This window comes from Vulpes lagopus, chromosome 8, assembly GCF_018345385.1.
Source record: "Vulpes lagopus strain Blue_001 chromosome 8, ASM1834538v1, whole genome shotgun sequence".
NCBI classification, from domain to species: Eukaryota; Metazoa; Chordata; class Mammalia; order Carnivora; family Canidae; genus Vulpes; species Vulpes lagopus.
The window spans coordinates 108,455,953-108,481,070 of record NC_054831.1 but is presented as its reverse complement, the minus strand read 5'-3'; the positions used below and the strand labels follow the sequence as shown (position 1 = coordinate 108,481,070).

General features: G+C 54.0%; 1 protein-coding gene across 2 annotated transcripts in view; it reads left to right on the top strand.

Annotated features, from left to right (window-relative positions):
* SLC12A3 (solute carrier family 12 member 3) overlaps positions 1-22,093 on the top strand; it is a 35,538-nt gene extending 13,445 nt beyond the window's left edge. For both annotated transcript variants that reach the window (XM_041766261.1, XM_041766260.1), the window contains exons 14-26: positions 750-905; positions 1,698-1,797; positions 2,502-2,613; positions 2,996-3,136; positions 4,141-4,247; positions 6,171-6,253; positions 7,397-7,468; positions 8,157-8,258; positions 9,172-9,283; positions 11,965-12,051; positions 15,124-15,259; positions 16,647-16,714; positions 21,672-22,093. In XM_041766261.1, coding sequence (XP_041622195.1) covers positions 750-905; positions 1,698-1,797; positions 2,502-2,613; positions 2,996-3,136; positions 4,141-4,247; positions 6,171-6,253; positions 7,397-7,468; positions 8,157-8,258; positions 9,172-9,283; positions 11,965-12,051; positions 15,124-15,259; positions 16,647-16,714; positions 21,672-21,813 — 1,418 coding nt within the window. In that variant the 3' untranslated portion in view covers positions 21,814-22,093. The remainder of the gene's footprint in view (positions 1-749; positions 906-1,697; positions 1,798-2,501; positions 2,614-2,995; positions 3,137-4,140; positions 4,248-6,170; positions 6,254-7,396; positions 7,469-8,156; positions 8,259-9,171; positions 9,284-11,964; positions 12,052-15,123; positions 15,260-16,646; positions 16,715-21,671) is intronic.
* The last annotated feature ends 3,025 nt before the right edge of the window (positions 22,094-25,118 follow it).

Below are 25,118 nucleotides of genomic sequence, written 5' to 3'. Positions count from 1 at the left end.
TCATAATCATAATAATAGCAGCTCTGATTCCTTAAGCACTTACGGTATACCCTGAACAGGGATTCATACGCTGTCTACAGGGGGCGAGGAGTTCCCTGGTGCCCTCCGCCCCAACTTACGGGAGTCAGGAATTCCTGACTCCCCAGAAAAGGGAGAGAATTGGCCAAAGTCACAGGTTGTTGCAGGTTGCACATTGCACAACTCTGGGGGTGCTGCTCATATAGGCCATCGATTTGTATGTTATTCTGAAAATTTTCTGGCAGATGACAGTAAAGTATCTCTCTTTTCTGATGACCCCCAAATCGTCAATGGGTCGGTCTCCCAGGCCACCTTTTCCTTAGACCAGGGACCTGATGCCCCACAGTTGTCCATGGGGCAGCTGTCACTAGTGGTGGCCCCGGCATGGCCCTGTGCTGGGGAGCCAGGCAGAATCAGGTCCTTCCCTGCCCTCTCACCCCCTTGGCTCTGTGAGACACACAGGGCCCGGGGCTGGTGCTGACGTATGGCCATATTTGGCAGCAGCTGGACACCTCCTCCTTGGCGTAGCCTGTCAACGTGGCCAAATGCCAGCCAAGGCAGGCGTGTGGTCCTCCCCAGAGCCTCCAGGCCCAGCCCCAGGAGAGCCCGGGGTGGGGAACGTGGGCACAGGCTGGGACCCTGGCTCTGGGCACTGCTGGCATTGCCACCCAGCAGCGCTGGCCCACAAGGATGTTCCAGAGTGTGCCCACAGACCTGCGTCCTCCACCCAGGGTGGAGACCCTCATTCCGATACTACAGCAAGTGGTCGGCACTATTTGGAGCGGTCATCTCTGTGGTCATCATGTTCCTTCTCACCTGGTGGGCAGCCCTCATTGCCATCGGCGTCGTCCTCTTTCTTCTGCTCTATGTGATCTACAAGAAGCCAGGTGTGCAGTCTCTCAGGTCGCCCAGAAGCTTGGGCTCTCCTTTTCCCGGGGGGTGCCAAGCCAGCCATCCTGCCCTTCAGCCCAGCCAGGGGGCCTGCATCACCCTCCAGCCTCATGGGGTGAGGAGCCTATGGGAACATTCTGGACTGTCCTCCTGCCACCCACGACCATGAAATTGCCTGCCCAGGGCCATCCTCTTGAAGTGGCCAGCCCACTGGGGTACGCACCTAGCCCTGGCTGACCAAAGGGCAGATGGACACGGTGTGGTGTCTACATGCACGCAAACAAGGATCCCAGGGTGACAGTGCCCGGTTGGGGACAGGATATGGAACTCCAGGAAAGCCTAGAATTCTCAGTTCGAACCTGGCTTTCCAGGGCATTGTCTGTTTGTCAAGGGAGGAGAATGTTTTGTAGAGTTTAATACTTGGAAGTGTAACTTTTAAACATGTAGCCATACGATAGGTGCAAAGGTCAGGAAGAGATCTGCAGGCTGTCCACCGGCCAGGTGGCCCCGCTTCCACGGTGCTTGATTTCTAAACAAGGTCAACGCTCCCTCCCTCTGCACGGCTGGTTGGCTGGTTTCTCCGGGGCCTTGCTTTTGTTTTCTTCCCCGCCAAGATTTTATTTATTTATTCATGAGAGACGCAGAGAGAGGCAGAGACACAGGCAGAGGGAGACACAATCCCAGGACCCCAGGACCATGACCTGAGCCAAACCCCAGATGCTCAAGCCCTGAGCCACCCAGGTGCCCCTCTCCCGGGGGCTTTCTAATCTTGTGCCCCCCCCCCCCAGAGGTGAACTGGGGCTCCTCAGTCCAGGCCGGCTCCTACAACCTGGCCCTGAGCTACTCAGTTGGCCTCAACGAGGTGGAGGACCATATCAAGAACTACCGGTGAGCGCAGCCACATCCCTGCTCTGGGAGGGCTCCTGTCCCCAACTGGGCAGACCCCGGGGTGGGCCCCGCCCAGGCTCCAAGAGGGCCCAGAGCCGGAGCGCCTGCGGTCAGGGGCCAGCGCTGACGTTGCTCCGCAGGGAGCAAGCGAGTCTGGTGACCTCTCGGTACCTGAGTTTTCACAGCAGAATATGCTCCTGGAGACGCAGAGGGCCATGTCAGGACGATCTGGTCTTGTGGTCCCGTCGCAGTCATCTGCCAGGCTGACTCCTTAGCGAGGACAGTGTCCGGGAAGCCCTCCCACCAGAGCTCGTGCCAACCGTCGGCCGCGTGGATTTATGTTGCACTGCTGTGCGGAGGGCCTTAGGCCACCTTGCCACGACCCCCTGGGGGGGTGAGGTCACTGACCCCGTCACCCATGAGAACACCAACGCACAGAGATTAAGTAACTGCCCCGAGGTCACACAGCTGATGGGTGACCAATTTTTTTCTGGCTCCAACGGAGTCTGGTAGTGGCCCCAGACCATGACCCTTGGCAGCCTCTTCATCCAGAGGCCGAGTCACCCACCCACGTGGCACAGGGATCTTGCATGTGCCGTGCCTCCCTGTCCCAGTCTTTGTTCTCCCCTGCACCTGCCTTCTGCTCCCAGACGCCCGTGGGCTCTGTCCAGGTGGCTCATGCGCTTTTGCCTCCCCCTCCTCAGCCCCCAGTGCCTAGTGCTCACGGGGCCCCCCAACTTCCGCCCTGCCCTGGTTGACTTTGTGGGCACCTTCACCCGGAATCTCAGCCTGATGATCTGTGGCCACGTGCTTATTGTGAGTGGCCCCTATAGGTGGGGGAGGTGTACCCTTGGAGGCGCCCCTGGGCGTGAAGTCCACCTTGCATGGGGGGCAGAGAGTGTGGGGAGGAGTGGGGGGCAAAAGGGGCAGTGGAGCAAGCTGTGGGCCCGGCCGTCTCCCCTCCCTTGCCCCAACCCTAGGTTTCTCCCCGCTGCCCTGCCTCTTGCTTGTTCCCTCCATCTTCCCCTCTCCTCCCTCCTCCTCTTCTTTCCCTCTCTGCTCTGACTCCAGTGGGGAAATGGGCACCTCTGGGGGTGGCTGAGCCCATGGGGCAGCCTCCAGGGAGGAGAGTTGCTGAATCTCACCAGGCCCAGAGGGTGAAGGCAGCCCCTGATGTCACGGCCACCACCGCCCACAGGGACCCCGCAAACAGAGGATGCCCGAGCTCCGGCTCATTGCCAATGGGCACACCAAGTGGCTGAACAAGAGGAAGATCAAGGCTTTCTACTCAGATGTCATCGCTGAGGACCTCCGCAGCGGCGTTCAGATTCTGATGCAGGTGCCACGGGGTTGGGGCTTCGCCACAGGACGTATTACTTGATGTGACAATCTGGAAGGCTGGACGTCCTGAGAGGCTAGTTAAAGCTCCTTTTGCTGCAGCAGGGGTCCTTGCCTTTCTTGTCTCTCCAGATATGCTGATTCACGGCACTTTCTTCGGGTGCCCAAGGGCCTAGGGGAAACTGACCTGGAAGCCTGTGAGGCCTGCGTGACCTTGAACAATTCTTTTTTATTATTATTGTTAAATATAATATACAGACAGCAAAGTGAAAAATATTAAGTGTATCATCTGATAAATGTTTACGTATGCAGATACACCCAGCGGTGTGAAACCCCCACTGAGATCAAGTTCTAGAACGTTCCATTGGGCAATTCATTTTACTGCTCAGTTTTCTCAGCTGTAAAATGGGATGCATAGATAAAATAACAGTTGTCGATTCTGAGCCAACATATCAAAAGTCTCTCTAATAATTCCAAATATTTCTCATTTTTTAAAGAAAAGAACATACAGGGTCTTCTTTTGGGAGTATGAAAATATTTTGGGAGTGGATAGAAGTAATGGTTGCACAGCATTATAAATATACTAAAATTCTACTGAATTATACCCTTTAAAATGGTTAATTTTGTGTCATGTGAATTTCACTTCAAAAATTTTTTTAACATTTTGAAACATTAAAAAAAGAAATATGAAAAATGTATGGGTAAGATGGCCTGGGGATATGCTAAGCTTGGTATCCAAATTTAAGTCCCTTGTGATGAGAAATTATTTGCTAGAGAAGCAGGAAGTGGGATAATCCAGAGCTCATGGGGACAGTCCAGTCATTGTAGCTTCTGGCTGTAGCTTCACCATTCTCATGGGTGTGTCCAGGCCAGCAGGACCCTGACCCTCAGGATGTGATTCCTGAGCCCTCACCACCTGGTGAGGAGGGCAGGTGGGACTGAGAGAACAGCGCCCCTGTGGGGCATGAGGCCTAGTCCCTCACCTCCCCCCACACCCTTTTGCAGGCCGCAGGTCTTGGGAGAATGAAGCCAAACATTCTGGTGGTTGGATTCAAGAAGAACTGGCAGTCGGCTCACCCGGCCACGGTGGAAGATTACATTGGCATCTTGCAGTGAGTGAGGGCGTGAGGGAGGCAGGGCCTGGGGTCTGTTATTTGGGCCTTTGGAGTTTCCTGGGCCTTGGGAAGCAGAGGGGAAGCAGTGGATGTTATAAGAAATTGGTCCAAACCTGAGAAAGGAACAGACCCACTGAGGGCTCGCCACTCTGACCTATGGCCTGTGGACACCAAGGTGGGCAGGGAACAGGCAGGGAACACAGTGAAGGGGACCAGGTGTGGGACAACAGGGAGCAGTGAGGACTGTGGCAAGCTGCAGTAAAGCTGCTACTTGGCTCCAGCCAGTTGTGTGCACACAGAAATGTGAGCCCAGTGTTGCCAGATCTTCTGGCTTCTCAGAGAAATTGAAAAGGTAGGTTTTTAGGTGAAAACCTTGTGCCCACCTGTGAACTCTAGAAGGCCTGCTGACAGCCAGCTTTCAAGCTGTGAGGTGGTGCTACTGAGCAAGAAACAAAACCAGGCCTCCCAGGAGGCAGTAGTGTGAGGAAGGGGACCAGGAGGATAAACTCCCCAGGGATTTCAGGGTGCACCCCAAACCCTTTCTCCTTTAGCTCCTCCTGTGCAACCTCCTGAAAATGCCTGCCTGAGTTGCTTTTCTGTGTTGACATGGTACAGAGAGGCTGCGTGTAGTAGCGTGTAAAGAACAAAGGCTAGGGCACCTGGGTGGCTCAGTTGGTTGAGCATCTAACTCTTAATTTTGGCTCAGGTCATGATCTCAGGGTCATGGGATCGAGCTCCACGCTCAGTGGGGAGTCAGCTTGGGATTCTCTCTCTCCCTCTCCCTCTGCCCCTCCCAACCTTCTCGTGTGTGCTTTCTCTGTCTCTCTCTCTCTTTCTCAAATTAAATAAAATAAAATAAAAATCTTTTAAAAATTAGTAAATAAATTGAAAGAAAGAAAAAGAACAAACTGAGGGAGTGTTGGGGACCTGGGACCTGCTTCCAGGGACCTGCTTCCAGGTCTGCTATGACCCAGCTCCCTGACCCTGAGCCGTGCATCTCAGCTGCCTCTGACAAGGACAACAGGCAGTGGTGGAACATCTGTCCTTCACCATCCCCCCCGGCTCCAGTGCCCCAAGACCCCAAAATGCTGGGACCTGAGAAGCGCCTGCCCCAGAGATGTCTAGCTAAAGGAGGCCATGGGGATCCCTGGGTGGCTCAGCGGTTTAGTGCTGCTTTCAGCCCAGGGTATGGTCCTGGAGACCCGGGATCGAGTCCGCGTCGGGCTCCCTACATGAAGCCTGCTTCTCCCTCTGCCTATGTCTCTGCTTCTCTCTCTCTCTCTGTATCTCTCATGAATAAATAAATAAAATCTTAAAAAAATAAATAAAGGAGGCCATGGAGGCAATGCTTAGCCCATCAGATCAAGCCTGACTGGTCTCTGGGGACCTCTGTCCACTGGGCAGTGAATAGACTTCTGAGGTTGGAGTCTTCTAGACATTCCCTTTAGACAAGCTGTTGTTGCCCTCCTGAGCAAGGCCATTCCTGTGTGTGCCGGCCCTCGGGGATCAGTCTCAGCTATTTGATTCTAAGCCAGCTGGCCACTTCCTTAGCATGGACCACAGGCAAGTTACTCAGTGAAACTCAAGTCTTGCTTCTGTAAAATAAGGGTAAGGATTCCCATCCCACCTCTGTTGGCGGCCTGTGCAGATTATCCGAGCATATCAGGAGGACAGGGCTTGCCTTGAAGACTGGCCTGACTCGGTTTCCCCTGAGTACAGGGTCCAGAGCATCCCTAGTGCCACAAACTGTAGAGCTAGGAGGGTTCTGGGGGCCTCCCCAGCTCTGCTTGCATGTTACACAGGTGGGAAGATCAAGGTGCCGAGAGAGGAGGGTATGGTGGGAGGCGGGGCCAGCTCTAGACATCTAGTGTCTAGGGGCTGGGGGCCAGAGGAGCCTGACCCCATCTCTTGTCTTTCCAGCGATGCTTTTGATTTCAACTATGGTGTGTGTGTCATGAGGATGCGAGAGGGGCTCAACATATCAGAGGTGATGCAGGCACACAGTGAGTACATGCCCCACATGCTTGGCACCCCTGTTCAAAACCAGAACAGCATCCCAGAGAGTTCTAGAACCTGATATTTTGTAAGTGGTGGAAGGAAGAGAGGGGGGAATTAGTAAGGAATAAAAGCCTAAAAAGTTGGCTTTTGATGGAGTCTCAGAGTTCCTCGAGTTTCCAAATGAAGACACTGAAGCCCAGAACGGGGACATGACTGGTTCAAGGTAATGCTTCCATCTGGGGGCAGAATCAACACTGGACCTCAGAGCTCCCCAACCACTATAAGGGTTTTTTATAACCAGATGGGATAAAGAGGGTCTAATAGAGAGGAAGGACAAGAGAAGAGAAAGGAGCGTGCCCATGTAAAGATGCCAGAGCATGAAAATACATAGAGACCAGAGCCTGGATCCTTTGGTCCCTAAGACCATCTGGGCTGCTGAGTAGGGATGTGTTTTACATTTAGTCACACAGGAATGCGCAGGTCGGGGGTGGGAGGAGCAGGAAGGGACACACCTGGGCACAGCTGGGATGGCGCTGCTCCTGTGTGGCTGAAAGAAATCACAGATAATATAGGAAACAAATGGGGGTGGGATGTGGGAGGTGGGTTAGAGACGTGGAAGCCACATTTCTGGCACATGGGGCCCGGGTGGTGTTGATCCGGGTCACCCTGGGCAGACAGCATGCCTGGCACACAGCAGCTGTTCAATGAAAATTGGCGCAACTGGTATTCACAGAGCAGCGGCTGTGCTCCCGTTGGATGCTGCGCTAGGTGCTGGGGGTGCAGCCGGGAACAAGGCCAGATCTGCCCCCCGGGGAAGCTGGGGTTCCCATAGGAAATGCAGTGGCCCCATAATTCATTTCAGACAGGGACACTGACACAGGGCAAGTGGCCAGACAGGCCCCTGGACGAGGGGGACGTCTGCGGAGCAGGGGAGGGCTGTGAGTGCTCCCAGCTCAGGGGACTGATGCAGGGGTAGGAGGAAGCCAGGTGGGGCTGCAGCATGCAGGGCCAGTGGTGGGGGGGAGGGGCAGGGGCCAGATCAGGGGAAGGTGACGAGTCAGGACAGCATAGTGGGTGGCCCAGAGAAGGAGCCCAGAAGTGCCCCAGGTCAAGGAGATCTCGGGAGCCAAGCTACCCTTCTCTTGCAGTTAACCCTGTGTTTGACCCAGCAGAGGACAGCAAAGAAGCCAGCACCAATGGGGCCAGGCCATCTGTCTCAGGCACGCGTCCGTCTGCACCCCACTCTGAGGCTCAGGGCGCTCTCATCCCGTGGGGCAGCTGGTGGTGGGCCGTAAGGGAGCCTGGTCACACGGGTGGGAAGTGTCCGAGACCCCTGGGCTCCGGGTAACTGGGAACCAGGGTGATAGGCTTGGGCGGCATTCAGCCTTCTAGCCCTCCTTGGGAATTCGGGGTCCTGGCACTGTGGGGACCCACCCAGCTGACGCGGGGGCCCATGCCCCACCCCTCCCAGGCTGCCTGGCCATGTTCAAATGTTACAGGCGGGGAGGCGGGAGTAGCTCCTCCAGCCCTTTCCCACGGTGTGCTGGGAAGCAGGGAACAGTGCTGGCGCCAGCGGCATCCTGTGGGTTGAGGGGCACAGAGGAATGTCTAAGAGAAGGGTCCCTGCTCTCCAGTGCCCACCAGAATCCGGGGAGACAGACACTGGGAGCAAGGCAGGGGCGCATAGCCCTGCTCCTGGTCCACTGCCTGAGAACCAGGTTGCAGGTTCTCACTGTCTGAAGAGCTGGTGGTGCTGCTCTGGGCCAGTCCCCCCCACGCACACCTGCAGTGGGGGCTTCCTGCTGCTGTGTGCTTGGCCTGGGTGACAGCGAGTGCACCTCTCGGGGAAGCTGGCTCCATTGTCAGGATCAGGCATCTCCACGGTGACCCGGCCCTCTGCTCCTGCAGTGGACCCCGACGCCCTGGTGAGGGAGGAGCAGGCCAGCACCATCTTCCAGTCTGAGCAGGGCAAGAAGAGCATAGACATCTACTGGTTGTTTGATGATGGAGGTGAGTGGCCCCCGGGTCACCAGCTCTCCCCGGGATTGTCTCCCCTCCACGGCCTGCCCTTCCTGGCCGCTCTGGACAAGGCACCTGGAGGGACCTTGAGGCCCAGCAAAGCAGAAGAGGGGCCTTTGGGTTCACCTCTGGGCTGGGGGAAGCCTGGCTGAGCTCCTCTGCTTGGCTATAAAATGGGGAACTTTATAGGAAGAGCTGAGGCCAGCATGGGATGGAACGTTCAGTCAAGACGGACCTCAGGGTCATAGGCCCATACATGGGGGAAGCTGTAGGGATGTTCTTCACTTTCCCCCAAAATACGCCCTCTCGCATTTTTCTTAAGACACATGCTTTATCGTTTTACCTCTGAGAGAGCCCTACATAGACAGAAAATGCTTCTGTTCCAGTAGCATGTATCTCATTGATGACAGCTTACATAGACCGAACATTTACTATATACTTGACACTAAGTCCAAGCGCTAGACAGGAACTATTATGAGACTCCTTTACAAATAAGGAAACTGAGGCATAGAGCAGTGAAGTAATTTGTCCTGGGTTACATAGTGATAAATGACAGCTTTGACATCATCTGGAGAGAGGACAAGGAGGGATGAGGGTTCCTACCCACTGGTCAAATCTTTAATCTTCAAAAAAAAAATGCTGGAAATACAGATTTTCACATGAAAACCCCCCAGCTATTAAATGTCAGCTCACTTATTTAAAAACATCATGCAGGCCACATGAACCCCAGCCCGCAGAGCCTGTGTGCCACTCAGGTATAGTCTAGCACCCTCATTACACAGATGGGTAAACAGAGGCCCACAGAGGGGAAAAGGTGTGCCAATGGCAGAGTGGGGAGGGGACCCAGAGGGTGCTCTGTCCTGAGAGCAGCTCCCTTGTGATTGATGGGGACCCTCCTTGCCAGGCCTCACCCTCCTCATCCCCTATCTTCTCGGCCGCAAGAAGAGATGGAGCAAATGCAAGATCCGCGTGTTCGTGGGGGGGCAGATCAACAGGATGGACCAGGAGAGAAAGGCGTGAGTGGGGAGTACTGGTGGGGGGCCACACAGGACCAGTGCCATCCCAGCTCTGCCCAAGTGTGTCCCCTCCTGCTTTCCCCCACCTGCACCCGCCCCACCCCCGCCCCACTCCAGGCCATGACAGATTCAGCTCTCTCCAGGTCACAGCAGTAGTGAGGGACCTCTTGGCAGGAGCAGGTTCTGTTCATTCTGGAAGTTGTTTTGCTGACCCATCCTACCTTTAATAAGATCCAGATGCCCTAGTTCCAGCCACAACAGAGAGGAGTGTTAAATTTTAAAACCACCATTTGAAATCTGCTCAAGAGAAACCTTGAAGGATGGAGAATGCCCTTCCTGCTGCAAAACAAGGTGCGGCTGAGGATCCTTCAGGGCAATGTCCTCCCCCTCCCCCTAGGGAGCTTGGGGTGCTCTTCCTGGTGAGACAGGAGGTGACTTTAGTGGCCAGGGGTTGGGGCAGCAAATCCCACTGAATTTGTAGGTGAGAAGTGACTTTTGATTCTCTTCCAACCGTGAAGCTCATTCTGCAGAAGGGCTCTCTGCTCGGGAACCCATGCTGATCTGTCTCAACCAGAGAGGACGGGCCAGGCGGGGAGCTTGGCAGGCAACAGCAGCCAGCCAGAATGTAGTCGCATTGGTTTATTTACTTGGGTTCCATGGATCACTTCTTTCTGGCAAGAGACGCTGGTTTTCTGTTGAAAATTGCCACGTGAAATTTCCTTTCGAGATGTGGCTAAGTGAGAATGTGAGTTGATTTAAGCTGAAAAGGAAGGAAACGGTAAGGCAGGTAGACAGGTGTGGGGTCGGGCAGGTGGCCCATGTGTGTCTGGAGCTGGCCAACGGCTTTGCTTAGAGCAAGGTCAAATGAGCTTGAAGGTTGTAGGATGGAAGACTGCTGGGGGGGTGGGGGGCGGGGCTTGCTCTAGGTAGTGGGATGAATTAGCCAAAGAGAAGAAGCTCTGCCCAGCCCCGGGTGAGCTCTACAGCAACCCCGGCCATGATGCCGGGGGTCAGGACCCTAGGGCGTGTGCCACCAGGAGCACATCCCCGGGACCGCTTCTCGGTCACCCCCTGGTGACCGATTGCTGGTTAAGGGCGACCAGCAATCCCATCTCCTGGCCCTCACCCCCGCGGAGAACCTCTGGCCCAGAAGGCCCTTCTCAGCAAGTGCTGAGAAAAGCGTTGCTTGAGAAAAGCAGCATGTGGCCTCTCTGTGATCTCCAGAAGATAAAGAAGTCAGGAGGGCTGCTTTGCTGGCTCAGCTTTCCATTCCAGCCCTGAATGGAAGCCGGGCTCAGCAGGTTTAGTTTCGTTCAAGGCCATGGCACCATGGGGTCCTGGGGTGTCCCGCATGTGAAGGTTGTGGGATGTCCTCTGCCTCCCAACTGTCCCACAGCCAGGCCAAGCCCTCTGGCCTCCTTGTGACTCTGTGGCCAAGCTGGCGCTGCCTCTGGCCCGGGCCCTGCCCAGGCCTGCCACCCCCACGCTGCATACCAGCACATCTGCCCATGGCTCTGCTTTCCTAATTTTGCTCTCAAGTTCAGGAGGACCAGCCATGGCTTGATGGCTGGCCATGGCCTGGTCCTTACGGTTTATCCCCAGCTCCTGCACCCCTCAACCCCGGCCAGCCCCTCACTGCTCCCGCTCTACCTTCTGTACCCCCATCCCCTCATTCGTCTGGACTTCCCACCCCCACACACTCAACCCTACGTACTTGTTCTGGGGGTATCCCCAAAGCCATGTCCTGCCCAGTCATTCTAATGCACTGGGTAGGATAGAGCCAAGGCAGGTTTATCATCTAGAAGGCTCCTTGGCTCATTCCACATGGATACCCCCCCACACACCCTCTTTGGCCTATAATAATCTTGCACACCATCCACCATCCAGCTAGACTGCCACCTCCTCTGTGAAGACTTTCCTGACTGCCACCACCCGCAGATGGCATCTCCTCCCCTGTTGCATGCAAAGTCAGTGCCATGTGGCTCTCTACTCCTCGTTCTATACCTAGTTCACGTGTGTCATCTCTGTTTCCGCGGTCCACCCTGCAGTTTCCTGTGGTTTACCTTCCCATCCCTTAGACCCTTGCTCCTCAAAGTGTTCTCCATGGATGAGCAGCATCACACCGCCTCGGAGCCTGTCAGAATGCAGGATCCCAGGCCCTACCCCAGGGCAGATGAATCAGACTGTATTGTAACCAGGTCCCCGGCAGACGTATAGACATCGGGATGTAAGGTGTGCTAGTCCAGAGATGGCCACCAGGTCCTTGGGGGAAATACTGCTCAGTTACTTTTCCACATCGCTTGTCATCCTCTGATCTACTTTATCAATATTCGTTTTCTGTCCACCCCCGCCCAGGAGAGAATGTAAACTCCCTGAGGCCAGGATTTGATCTGTTGTACTCCCTGCTGGATCCTCAGTAGACACAGCACAAATTCATTGAATGGAATAATACGTATTTAGGGGCACCTGGGTGGCTCGGTCAGTTGAGTGTCTGCCTTCGGCTCAGGTCATGATCTCAGGGTCCCGGGATTGAGGCCCTCGTTGGACTCCCTGCTCAGCGAGGAATTTGCTTGTCTCTCTCCCTCTCCCTCCCTTCCCTGCTGCACACACACTCTCTCTCTCAAATGAATAAACAAAATCTTAAAAAAAAAAAAAAGTATTTAAAAATCTCCATCTTCCAGGATCATTTCCCTGTTGAGCAAGTTCCGACTGGGATTCCATGAAGTTCACGTCCTTCCCGACATCAACCAGAAGCCGCGGGCTGAGCAGTAAGTTCTCTGTGTTGATGTACTTCCCAGGCAGAAGGGCCAGCTGTGTGTCCCCTTTCTGTCTGTCTGCGGAGCCAGGCAAAGGCTTCGTCCTTCAGCCACCCAGATGGGGGGGGCGGGGGGGAAGGGTAGGAGTTTTCAGCCCTTTATTTTCCTGTTAGGGGTTTCTTCCTTTGCATATCAGATCACAGCTCTGGCCTTTGCCTGAAACACACCTGGGCTGGTTGACAGGGACAAGGAAAGTTCCCGTTTGTGCTTTTCTTAGAGCAAGTGTTTTAAAGCTGGTGCTCGTCTGGGCTGTTCTGCTGCTCAAGTGAAGGCAGGTGTTTCGTCCTCAAGGGACCCCTTGGACCTGTGGGGAGTGGGGGAGGGGTCTTGCTTGCTACTCAAACATTTCTAGAGTTTAGCCAACACCCTGAAGGTTTTCATAAAGCCGTGGTTCTCAAACTTCGGCCTGTGTCAGAAACTCAGGGAGGGCTTATGAAAACAGCTCGCTGAGTCCCCCTCCTCCCGCCCCACCCCAAGATTCTTGAGTCAGTAGGTCTGGGGCAGGGCCTGAGAACCTGCATTCCTAGCAAGCTCTCAGGTGCTGGTCCAGGCACTTCACGTGGAGAACCACCGTCCTAAAGACAGTCCGTGTAAAGTGCTTACAGTGCCACAGTGTCCAGCCCAGAGTAAATGCTGCATCGATGGCTTCTGTCTACTTGTGGCTTCTGAGCTCTAGACCTTGACCCTTTCGTGAGGTCTCGGCTCCACTACAGACTTGCTTCCTTCTTTGAGCCTTGCCCAACTTAAGTTCCTGAAACAGGAACTGTGACTGGCCCAGCTCATCCTTTCCTGCTAGGTCAACGAAGAGGTTGCGGCAAAGCCCATTTCATGTCTACCTTTGCTGCAGTTGGCCATGGCCAGGGTTGGCACAGTCATGTGCTCAGAGACACAAGGCTGGAGGTCAGGGGCCATGGCACAGGCTTGTCCCTTCCATGGGGCTGAGGGGTTCTAGAGCAAACAGAACCAAACGTGCAAAGGCCCTGAGGCAGAAGCGTGGCCGCTACAGTCCTGATGTTATTTATATGAACACACGGGTCCTAGGGGTGGGAAAAATGTTGGAGGGTCTGGGCCACAACTCTCCTCTTCCCTCTACGCATGGACTTTAAGCAAACCCCCGTGAGAACGTGTAGCTAGGCTCAATGGCAGGATCAGAGGGATGACGCCTCACTTGCTCAATGATTCAATCCCTATTCTGAAACTAACATTTATAATCGGACTTGCTTTATGTAAATCCATGTGAACGAGGTTTTCCGGGACTCCATCTCCTCCATAACATAAGGTCTATCCTGACCTCTACGTCTCCCTTATAGTCCCCATTATCTGGAGACGGAAGGAACTCAAGAGGAGAAGAAAGGAACTCGTCAGTGGTGATGGACACTGGGGCTCCTACCCTGTGCCAGGGTCGGGGGGTGGGGGGGGTGGGGGGGGGATGAGTAAATCCCAGCCCCGGGGCCACCAGCGTTTCCGCAGGCCCCACACAGGCTGGAGGAAGTCCAGAGCCACGGGGAGCGCTGCAGAGATGCACTAGAATGTGCGAGAGGATGCGGCTGTCTTGTTGGCCTAGGAGCAAAGGCTGGAGACAGGCCCGGAACAGAGGCAGCTGGGAATACCTTCCGGGTGGGGGAGGCCCAGGGAGCCGAGAACCCCATCCAGCAGCCCTGATCCTTAAAACCCCGGCCTTGGCCCTTCCCTGCCTCCACTTCCTGGCCTGCTCTCTCTTCCTTCGGGCAAACTTCTTCAGAGACATCCACACCCACTGTGGCCACTTCCTCCCGGAGCCCCCACCACCGCGCTCCCCTCACTGGGGCGTCATCACCTGCAGAGTCCCTCCCTCTCCCTCCCCGCTGTATCCCACACAGCAATCCTTCTTGAGACAGCTCTTCCTTTGGCTCCAGAGCCCTCAGCCTCCACAGGATTCCTCCTGAGGCAGTGGCCCTTCTTTCGGTTCCAATTACCGGCCCTTCCTCCTTTCTCTGACCGACACTTGCCAGGACCCTTGGGATTTGGCCCTGGACTCTTTTCTCATGCCTGTCCCCAGTGTGAGCTCATCCATCCACGTGGCTGCAGGTGCCTTCCTCTGAAGGCCGACCAGTCCAAATTTCTATATATTTTTTAAAGATTTTACTTATTTATTTGAAAGAGAGAGAGAGCACACAGTGAGGGGAAGAGCAGAGGGAGAGGGAGGAACAGACTCCCCTTTGGAGAGCTCCCTCCCAGGAACCTATGACCTGCGCAGAAGGCAGATGCTTAACTAACTGGGCCACTAGGTGCCCCCTCAAATTCCTATTTCTAATCATGGAAGTCAAGTCACACAGAACAGCCTCCAACAGCTTTCCATCTCACTCAGGGCAAATAGGGAAAGCCTGCCTGGTCTGGGCTCTCACACTTCTGTGTCCTCACCTCACCCCACTTTCCTCTGCACTCACCTTGCTCTGGCCAGACTGGCTCCTTCACTGCTCCTCAAATAGACCAGACACACTTGCCCCAGGACCTTTGCACCTTCAGTTCTGTGTGGCCCAGCACCTGCTGGCCTGTGAAGAGCTAGCTGCAGAAAGACAGGCATCCTTCAAGCCTCAGGGAGGCCTTCCCTGCCCCAAATATTTCATGTCCTGATACCTGGTTTGTGCCTTCATAAAACTTGTGATCTGGACTTGCCTAGTTACTGCCCAGCAGACTGTGAGCGCCGTAAATAGGGGGCATTGTAGGGTTTGTGCACTGGTGTGTAGCACAGAGCCTGGCACAGGATCGTGCTCAGGCACTACTCAGGGAGCGGTTGGGTGGGAGGAGGTGGATCCCAGGGCAGCATTGCGGACAACTGGTGCAAGTCCGGTTGAATGCCAGACCCAGCTGCCTGTGCTGATTTCTACATGGAAGTTGCTTTGATGGAAACCACAGGGGCAGAATGGGTTCAGCCTAAAAAGGGTGTCCCTCCCTGTGGCGCCCATCTCCATCTACCTCAGGGAACCTGGTTTCCCTGGAAATTGGGCCATCTCACCCGGTCTCAGCTGCTCTCTCTGTCTCTAGCACCAAGCGTTTTGAGGACATGATTGCACCCTTCCGCCTGAATGACGGTTTCAAAGACGAGGCCACTGTCTCGGAGATGAGGCGGGACTGTCCCTGGAAGATCTCAGATGAGGAGATTAACAAGAACAGAGTCAAGGTATGAGAGAGAAGGGCCTGGCTGGGGTGGGATGGGGGTCAGGGCGCTCCTCTGGGTCAGGGCCATGTGCCCCATCTGTCCTGAACTTCCTTAACGCCTTCCCCTTGACCGTCCCCCTCCACCATGCCCCAGCCTCTGAGGTAACCTCCAGCCACAGATGCGGGGTAAACTGGTTGTGGAACTCAGAGCCATTCTTGGTCCTTAGCCAGTGGACCCCACCCTATATGTAGCCTGAAGCCATGGCCACCCCTGGCCAGACATTGTCTTCCAGATTCTTTAAGGCCTACAAGAACAGTAGTGGCTGCTGTGGCCGCTTGAAGATGAGGCGAGTGGTTAGGGAGCTGGGGGAGGTGTGTGTGTCACAGTTCCACTCCCTGTGTGCTCCAGGTCAGTGATCCCCTCACCCCACCTTACCCCCCAGAGGATATTTGGCAGCTTTGGGAACATTTCTGGCTGTCACCACTGGAAGGCGGGATTGCTACTGTCACTTAGTGAGTAGAGGCCCTGGGACGCTATTAAACATCCTACAACCTGCAGGGCAGTTTCCACCATGAAGAATTGTTCCCCCTAGAATGTCATCAGCACAGGCTCTGGAGCCTGTGATCTCAGTGAACTCGCTTCCCCAAAGTTTTCTCTTCTCTCAAAGGGGATGACCTCCCACGATCAGACTCCGAGCATCAGTCATTTCTGAACACTCTGGAAACAGGCCTTAGGGTGGGAAGGAGTCTCCCCCACAGCCCAACCTCACACAAAGCTTTGGGGAACTCTGATCCGTCAGCCCTGAGGCCCTGCCCTTGAGGGCTCACAGCCCTTGGAAAATACTGGATTCAGGGGTAGCATCCAAAGAAGGCTGTGGCCTGCCCTGTTGCGGGGGGTGGGGGTGGGGGTGGGGCAGGAAGCACGTCCCACTTCTGCTCTGAGTCGACCTTATCCGGGGCCTTCCATGTGCCAGGCCCTCGACATCCATGGGCTTTTGCATGAGCTATCTCCCTCGATGCTGCCCAAATTCCCCTGGAGGGGAGGTTATTGTACCCATTTTACAGTGAAAACAGTGAGGCTCAGGGAGGCCACGTGCCTTGCTCAGGTTCCCTCTGCTGTGAGCTATCGGGGCTGTGAGCTCACCCCACACCATGGCAGGTGCTCTCTCTCCCAACTATGCTCCCCAGTCGTGGAAATAAGGAAAAACCAAGGAGGGTCTCCCAAGGAGGTGAACTTGGTACTCAGTTACTCTGGGGGTCCCCTTCCATCTCGGAGGAAGGAGAGTCTGTGACAATTTAGGGGAACAGTTCAGGCATCTGGTGTGACGTGTTAAAGGAAGCCCCCAGACTTATCGGGGGCCCCTCCTGACGTTGTGGGCAGTGACCACATGGCTTCTCAATTTCTCCAGTCCCTTCGGCAAGTGAGGCTGAATGAGATTCTACTGGATTCCTCCCGGGATGCTGCTCTGGTGGTCATGTAAGTAGCCCCTGGGAGGGCGGGGGGAGCCCAGCACAGAAGCCCAGGATGTCCACTCTGGGAAGGGGCTCGGGAAGTGCTCCCCGGCTGAGAACCCGAGCCCTTCCCCGCGAGGCCGAAGGGCCCAAAGCCCCAGGAGACAGCCTAGGTGGCTTCTTGGCCAGTGGCCGGGCCTGCTCGGCTCCACACCCCTCGCCTGAGTGCCAGCTGGCAGAGGTCGAGGACCTCACACAACCCAGGCCTCACCAACCCTCCTCACCACCATTTTTCCTCTGTTCACCACCTTTTCCTGCCAAACTCAGCTTGGCAAGGGAGGACCCCGCTTGTTCCAGAAGAAAATTGATTCCTGGTTATTTGGGAATCACCCAGCCCTCTTTGGCCACGGGCCAGCCCTGATTGATGTTGGCGCCAAGCCTGGGCAGCAGAGGCAGAGGCCCGCGGTGCCAGGCTCCATGCCTGCCAGGCCCTCCGGCCTCTGCCACCGCTGCTCCTTGTGTCAAGCTCTGAGCCACTCCAGGGGGATACGGGCCGAAACTGGGTAGGTGCAAGGTGAGGCTAAAGGTGGCAGTGGCGGAGAGGGCCTCGAGGTGGCTCTATTCTCAGAGGCCACGGTCAGCCAAGCCCTCTGAGGCCCCTCTCCCAGAGCAGCCTAGCTCAGGGGGTCGGGGGTAGTTGGCAAGGCGTGTTCCTGACCTGGCTTACATTTCCTGAGGGCTGGCCACCTGGGAGTTCCTCAGGACAGCCAAGAAGCCTGCAGAACCTGTTTCCTCCTACCCTGAAACCAGGATCAAGCTCACCATTTATGGCCCCAGTGCACAATGAAAATGTGGGGCCTCTTGTTAAAAAATTACTAAGAATGGCAAGATGGCAGCAGCAGAGGATTGAACCCAGCCCGGGAGCCTTCTAAGTCCAGGGGAAGGGGTAGGGGCATGTGACTGCATAGCCTGCACCCCCATGAAGCTGGCTCTGCCGGAACAGTGCTCCCTGGGGCTCGGAGGGAGATTACTTTTTTGTAGAGAAAGTACCTCATGTTCCCTTGATGTGGGAACTGTAGTAAGAGAAAGGGCTGCGTTTCTCTGTGAGCAGAGTGTTCCTAGGGCAAGGCTGGCCTAGGTTGTGGACTGGGTCAGAGCGCGAGATGGGACGACTCTCCAGAACTTTCCTTGAGTGTGGTACCTGGAATGTGCCAAATAGCCTCTTCTTGAGTACCACCCATGTTCAGAGAAGCAGGTTTGCACTTTGTCTTTGCTCACTGTGTGGCCTTGGGCAAGTAATCCTATTTCTCCGCATCTCAGTCTCCCTGATTATGAAGACGAGTTCAGCCCAATTATTTCCAAGATTCTCCTTCACTCTTACATGCTGTGATTTTAAGTTTATTTGCCGCTAAAGTAAATCAGTCTCTCAAGCCATAAGATGAGAAATTTCATCCTGAGAGGTGAGCATCTGCTGGACCTCTTCCACCCCACTCCCCTACCCCCCAGATTTCAGACAGAAAGCCAGTCCCCACCTACCAGCCTTTGGGAGAGTAGTCAACACAAATAATCATGAGTCCGTCACTATTTTTTTAAGATTATTTATTTATTTATTTATTTATTTGAGAGAGAGAGAGAGTGTGTGCAATCAGAAGGAAAGGGAAAAGCAGACTCCCTGCTCAGTAGGGAGCCTGATGTGGGGCTCAGTCTCACAAGCCCTAGATTATGACCTGAGCCAAAGGCAGACACTTCACCAAATGAGCCACCCAAGCGCCCCAAGTCTAGTCACTCTAGAAAGAGGCCTGCACACGGCATCCCACCCCATGGTCATGACACCAACTACAGCTACTGCCCGAGGAGGCCCCGGCTGTCGGGCCACCTTCACCAGGAGGGCACAGCAGTTGCATCTTTGCATTGCCAGTCTCCAACCCAGAGACATGCCCACCCAGTGTTTCTAAAAGTTGTCAGGATCACTTTCATTGGCACCAGGATCTAACAAATTCTTCAGTTCCTTCCAGATCAGGGTCTGAGGTGGAGGAAATTGCATTCCCCAGAAATTCTGAGGAAGGAAAAAAATTCTCCCCAGCCTCGAAGGGAAAGATAAAATTACACTTTGCGGCATTTTGAGGTGTGTACTCAGACCATTTTCTAGAGCAGGTTTGGGGCAGAACTTGGTTGGTTGTTGTCTACCCATCAGCAGTTTATCTGGTTAATGGCCCGTGTTTGAGTTCAGCTTAATCTGAGCAGCTGATAGACCAGCCTTGTAAGATAATAAACCAACCCAACAACCTTTGCCTAGATGAACAACCTATTTCTGGTCTCACTTTTGGGTCTAGACCCCTCTCTTTTTCTATAAAGATGCCCTCTTCAAAGGCAAATATTAGTAATGAAATAATAAAAATCAGCATTACATTTTACTGATTGAGCCACACTTGAGGCATCAGGCCTTAGTAATTTTCAAAACTCTCTGTGTTGGTTCTGTTTTACCACCCCCCCCCCCCCGCCTCGCCCACAACACACACACTTTGGAAAGAGGGAAACTGAATCTCAGAGGAGTCAGGCAACTTGCCTGGGATGATCCTACAGCCGTGAAGTGGGGATTGGGTTTTTGAAGCTCTGGGTCCAGGTTAGGTCCAAGGCTGCCAAGAGTTGTGGCCAAGAGTTGCGAATCTGAACAAAATGTTCCTCTGTTCTGGAGCGGCTTTGTTTCTGAAGATTAGTAGCTGCCAGGGCACACATCCTGGGAGCAGGAGTCGAATGTCATTGACTGCCACAGGGGCGGAGTGCAAAGTAAGTCTCTTCCTTGGACGGGTGAACAGGTGGACAGGCAGACAGGTGGACAGGCGGATAGGCTCAGCTGAGGAAGGGAACATGATGCTGAAGCCTGCAAGGCCACAGCATGAGGGATGGGTGTCCCCTGCCCCTGAGAATGCAGCCACTGGCCCCCTCTCGGCCTTTGAAATTTCTGAATTCAATGTCTGAGAATGAGGCAGGAGTTCCCGGAGAGCTTTGTCAACGTAACCGAAACCTCAGCATCACTGTGAAATCAGGAAAGCTTGGTTTCCATCTTTCCACTTCCCTTTCTCCTTGAGAGTCACCAGACACAAACATGTTCTAATTAAGGTGACACTAGCTTAATGAAATACCCCCGTTCCTGTGGCCTTTCCCCGTCGTGGGGATCTTGCTCTTAAAAAAAAAAAAGATTTTATTTATTTGAGAGAGAAAGAAAGTAGGGGGAGGAGGAGCAGAGGAAGACAGACAAGCAGACTCCATGCTGAGCGCAGAGCCTGATGTGGGGCTCGATCCCAGAACCCTGAGATCACGACCTGAGCTGAAATCAAGAGTCAGATGCTGAACCGACTGAGCCACTCAGGCGCCCCTAGGTCCTTCCTTTCTACAGGAGGGTAGAGGTGATCCCAGGGGAGGCTTCAAGGATGGAATTTTAAGGCAGGGACAGGAGTTCAGGGACCCCTGTTGGCCTGCTCAGCAGAGATGAGGGTCACTGTGAGCAGAGGTGGCCGGGGAGGGAGGATCCCAGGACCTTGGGTGGAGTCCCAGCTCTGCCGCTCACCAGCTTATGTCCTGCTGCCAAACAGCAGTCAGTGTGACAACAGCTTACGGAGGGGAGGTGCTTGCCACCTTGCCAGGAGCCAGGCCCTGCGCCATGCCCTGTGTGTGCTTTGTCCTCTCTAGGGCTCACCAACACCCTAGGAGGGAGGTGTGTATGTCCTCACTCCAGGCAGGAGAAGACACAAGCTGAAGGCAGGGAGCCACCTGCCAGAGCCACGTGGCCGAGGAGGGGCGGGCCTCTCCCACGCTTCCCTGCGGCAAGAGTCACCCAGCGCCGTCCTTTGTCCCCGGGCCCTCGGCGGGGAAGAAGGCCAGTCCTGCAGGCACCGCCCCGTTCCCCACGGTTGTGCTGAGCTTCAGATGAAATAGTGGCCAGGGGTGTCCCGCTAGGAGAACAGCCTGGAAAGTGCAGCCCCAGGGAGGTGCCGGTGCCTGTGAGATCCTGCCCTTGTCCCGCAGTCAGGAGCAGGGCGGCTGCGGTCGGTCGTCCTGAACAGCATTTTTGGAATCGCAAGATGGTGAGAAAGTCACCTCCTGAAAGGTCGAGATTATGTGGCCGAACGGCAGCCCCAGGCACCTCGTGATCTGCACGGCACTGCAGTGTGGACCAGGCCCGCCCCCCAGGGTGGAGAGCTGCTCCCAGGGCCCCCATACATGGCAGGAGGCTGGGCAGGGACACACATCACATCGTGGTGGCCACAGGCCGGCGTCAGCGGGTGGCCTGAGGGGGCAAGACCACGCACTCCATCAGACTGTGCTCTAGGCCCAGGGAAAGGGTGGCGAGCGAGACAGACCTGGCCCGGACATACCGTCCGCAGGGGGAGACCAACAACAAACAAATGAAAAGAGTTTGGAGAGTGGGAAGGGTTGTGAGGACAATGAGACAGGGAGACAAGCAGGCCTGCTCTGGAAGGCCCCTCCGCGAACACCTGGCGCAAGCCTGTTCCGCGGGGGTTGACCCGAGAAGGAGGCACCGGTGAGCCAAGGCCTGAGTGATCTGAAGGAGCCAACCAGGTGGAGAGTGGGAGGCACTGCCTTCGGGGTGGGGAGAGCATCACCGCAGAGGCCCTGGGGCAGGAGCAAGCTTGCCATTCTTTTTTTCAGGAATGGAAAGAAAGCCATTATGGCTGTCGGGTTGTGAGCGAGGACAAGGGTAGGAGGAGGAGAGGTTGTGGGTGTTGGTGGAGACCAGATTGTGTGAGTCTTACAGGCCATGGCTTTGTTTGGCCACCAGCTTTGTGGCTGAAGGTACATTTGGAGTCGTGCTTTTAAGGAGAGCAAGAGGTCATTCTTAGGGTAGCTAGGAAGAAGGAGCAGTGAAGGAGTCAGTCAACAAGCATTCCTGATCAGAAAGCTGGGCTGCGTGGGGAAGGGCTCCCGATAAGTCTTATCTGCTGCTTCTTCCTGCCTTGCAGTACCTTGCCTATAGGGAGGAAGGGGAAGTGCCCGAGCTCGCTGTACATGGCCTGGCTGGAGACGCTGTCCCAAGACCTCAGACCGCCGGTCATCCTGATCCGAGGAAACCAGGAAAACGTGCTCACCTTTTACTGCCAGTAATTCCAGGCTAGGATGCCCAAAGCTGAGGGTGCCTGGGACATCCACCCATCCGTGGGGACAAGATACATGTCCTGTTGTGCTTAAGCATCTGATGATCTGACTGAAGAAGCTGATAGATTTCCAAACTTTGGCTGGACCCCACTCCCAGTGGACCTGTCCTCTGGGCTTTGTTTGTATGGGCTAGAGAAGTAGTAGATGAAATTGTGTGGAAAATTCTCTGGTGGTTCCATTTTCCTTTTAAGTTTTCTTTTGATCTTGATTACAACGAATTAAGATTCCAGTCTTTGATTTTTTTTTTTAAGATTTTATTTGTTTATTTGAGAGAGACAAAGAGAGCATGAGCTGGGGGAGACGCAGAGGGAGAAGAAGGAGAGAGCACCCCACTGAACAGGGAGCCCAACACGGGGCTTGATCCCAGGACTCTGGAATCATGACCTGAGCAGAAGGCAGATGCCTAACCAACTGAGTCACTCAGGTGCCCCCAGTCTTTGATTTACATGCAAATGTAAGTTAGAGTGCTTAGTGTGCATGTGGCTGCCAGTCAGGAGGATGGCTGACCCCTGCAGCCCTTACAAAGGAGGAATCACAGAGCCCTTTGAGCCTCCATGATGCAAATTTCTTTAACCACTTCTCACTCTCTTCACTTTCCATAATGTGTCTTCAGCGTTTGGGTTGGTTCTTTGGTAAACCAGGGACTCTTAAACTCATTTAGGTCGCAACCCATGGTAAGAAATATCTTTTATGTTGAGACTTGAAACAAACATATACTGAAATGATAAACGTGTCACAAAACAATACTGTGGGTGATGCACTCTGATATTTTGCTGTTTCTTTTTCTCTTTTTAAAGATTTTTATTTATCTATTCATGAGAGACACAGAGAGAGGCAGAGACATAGGCAGAGGGAGAAGCAGGCTCCCTGTGGGGAGCCCGATGCAGAACTCAATCCCAGGACCTTGGGATCACGACCTGAGCCAAAGGCAGGTGCTCAACCACTGACCCACCTAGGTGCCCCTCTTTTTTTCTTTATAATGTTGGTTGCAATCCACAAATGGCTGGTGACTCACGATATGTAGAAAGGCCATGTTAGGGATCATTGTCATTTCCCCAGCATGTCCTCCAGAGAAGGAAAGGGAATGAATAGCATATGCGAGGACAGGGTATGGTTGGTGGGCACACTGAGGAAGAGCTACAAAGAAGGGATGCGTGGGTGGCTCAGCAGTTGAGCATCTGCCTTTGGCTCAGGACGTGATCCCGGAATCCCAGGATCTAGTCCCACATCAGGCTCCCTGCATGGAGTCTGCTTCTCCCTCTGCCTATGTCTCTGCCTCTCTCTCTCTCTCTCTCTCTCTCTGTGTGTGTGTGTGTGTGTGTGTGTGTGTGTGTCTCATGAATAAATAAATAATATCTTTAAAAAAAGAGCTTCAAAGGAGGGGCAAGATTTAGGGTGTCTCATGGAAGGATGCTCACTTTCAAGTTTGAGTGGAGACAGAGGATAGAGGTATGGTTAGGGATGCAGGTCTGGTGGGTCAGGAATGGAGAAGCTGAGAAGGGGCATAAAGGTGACCAGATTGGCAAAGGATCAGAAATGCCCACAGCCCACCCCAGGCTGGAGAAAAGAACAGGGGAGGAGGAACTACCAGCAAAAGATGGAGGCAGAAGAGGCTGCAGTGGGGGTGAGTGTAGCATGGGGATTGCAGGGAACCTGGGGAAGAAGGATGTTTGGATACCCTCAGAGTTTTTGCACCAACCAAGCTGGGACACAAGAGCAGAATGTATATTAGGAGATGTGGGCAAGGCTCACTGAAAAGGCATTTCAGCTCTAGATGCACCCCAGCAGTAGACAAGTGGGTTCCTAGAGGGATACCACTGGCCAGGCCTTCTTGCAATAGCCGCTTTCTTCAGGGTGGATGAAGGAAGGAGGCATCTTTGGGTCCGGTAGGCCACCTCCAAGCCCACTGCAGTGCCCACTTAGTCACAAAGGCAGAAATCTCTTTTCTGGTGTCCAGACGCAAAGGACTTTAGTGTCTTGCAGGCGCTCTCGCTGCAGAGACCAAAGGCTCTGGGCCCCCAGGCTTGTTATAGGTCATTTCACGTATCAGAACATGTTGAGAGTGACCAAGTGCCTGGCTGAGCTCACTAGGGATGGCTCCTCTGTTCTTGAGAGACCAGAGAAGTGTCCTGCCTCTGAGCCATTCTATAGACCTGCGACCAACTCCCAACCCCAGATAGGTGAAACCTCACTCAGGGAAGTCTTGCCTTTCTAGAGCCACATCGAAAACTGCTTCCTGACAAATAGTTTATAAATAGATTGATGAGACCCTGATCCAAGGTCAGAGAATGCTCCAGCTTAGGGCATTAAAAGCAAACAAACAGAAAAACCCACCAATTTTTGCTCTCTTGGAAACTACATTTTGAACAATGATAATAGCTTTGTTAAAAAAAAAAAAAAGGCTTGAGTTAACAGTAAGGTCAAAAACAATGAATAAAAAATATGTTCACTCAGTCAACAGAATTTATTTGTTTTGGAACATACTGTTTCTCAACTCTGCTGAGTGTTTTGAAAAAATTAACTGTGTTGTTTTCTCAACCCTGGCTGGAACTTTTCCCTGAGCTTTCACTGGTTCTTTAGGTCATATTGCCAGATTTCCACATGAACATTCATAGGAGCCACTTATATTCCCTTTGCTTCTCTTTCATGTGTTTGCAGACTCACAGGGAACTCATTTTCTTCTGTTTTGATAAAAGTGCCTGAGTATTCTCAAGTTTGTCTCAAACTGAGAGGTGGAGGGGTTAAGTGGAAAGAGTCACAGCCTCGCCACCAAGAGACTTGGACCTGAATCTCTGTCTCCCCTAAAAATTGGCTGTGCAGCCTCAGATACCTCTTCACCCCTCTGGGCCTCTGTCTGTGAAATGAGAGAGCTAGGCCAGAACAGGTGTCAATAGCCAGCTGGCCTGCTGATGACTGTGGTTTGTCCCACACATGGTTGATCAAACTGGTGGGTGCTGGGGGTAGGATGGAGAACACATTCTGCAGTCATGCCCCACGCTTGGCTGCTACTTCCTACTGCCCTGCTGGGGGCTCTTGAAGGCTCTCCCAGTCATTGTTGGTCCTATAGGGCACCAAAAAGGTAACAGATTTCAATCCCCACTGTATCTCTCTCTCTCTTTCCCTTTGGGTGCTAAAAATCCTCCACCTTCATGAGTTTCAGCAGTGCGAAGTATTTCCCATATAGTCTTCCCTTGCATGGTGCATGGAACAGGGCCCAGCAGCAGCCAACAGCCACACTGGCCACCCCAGCAGGG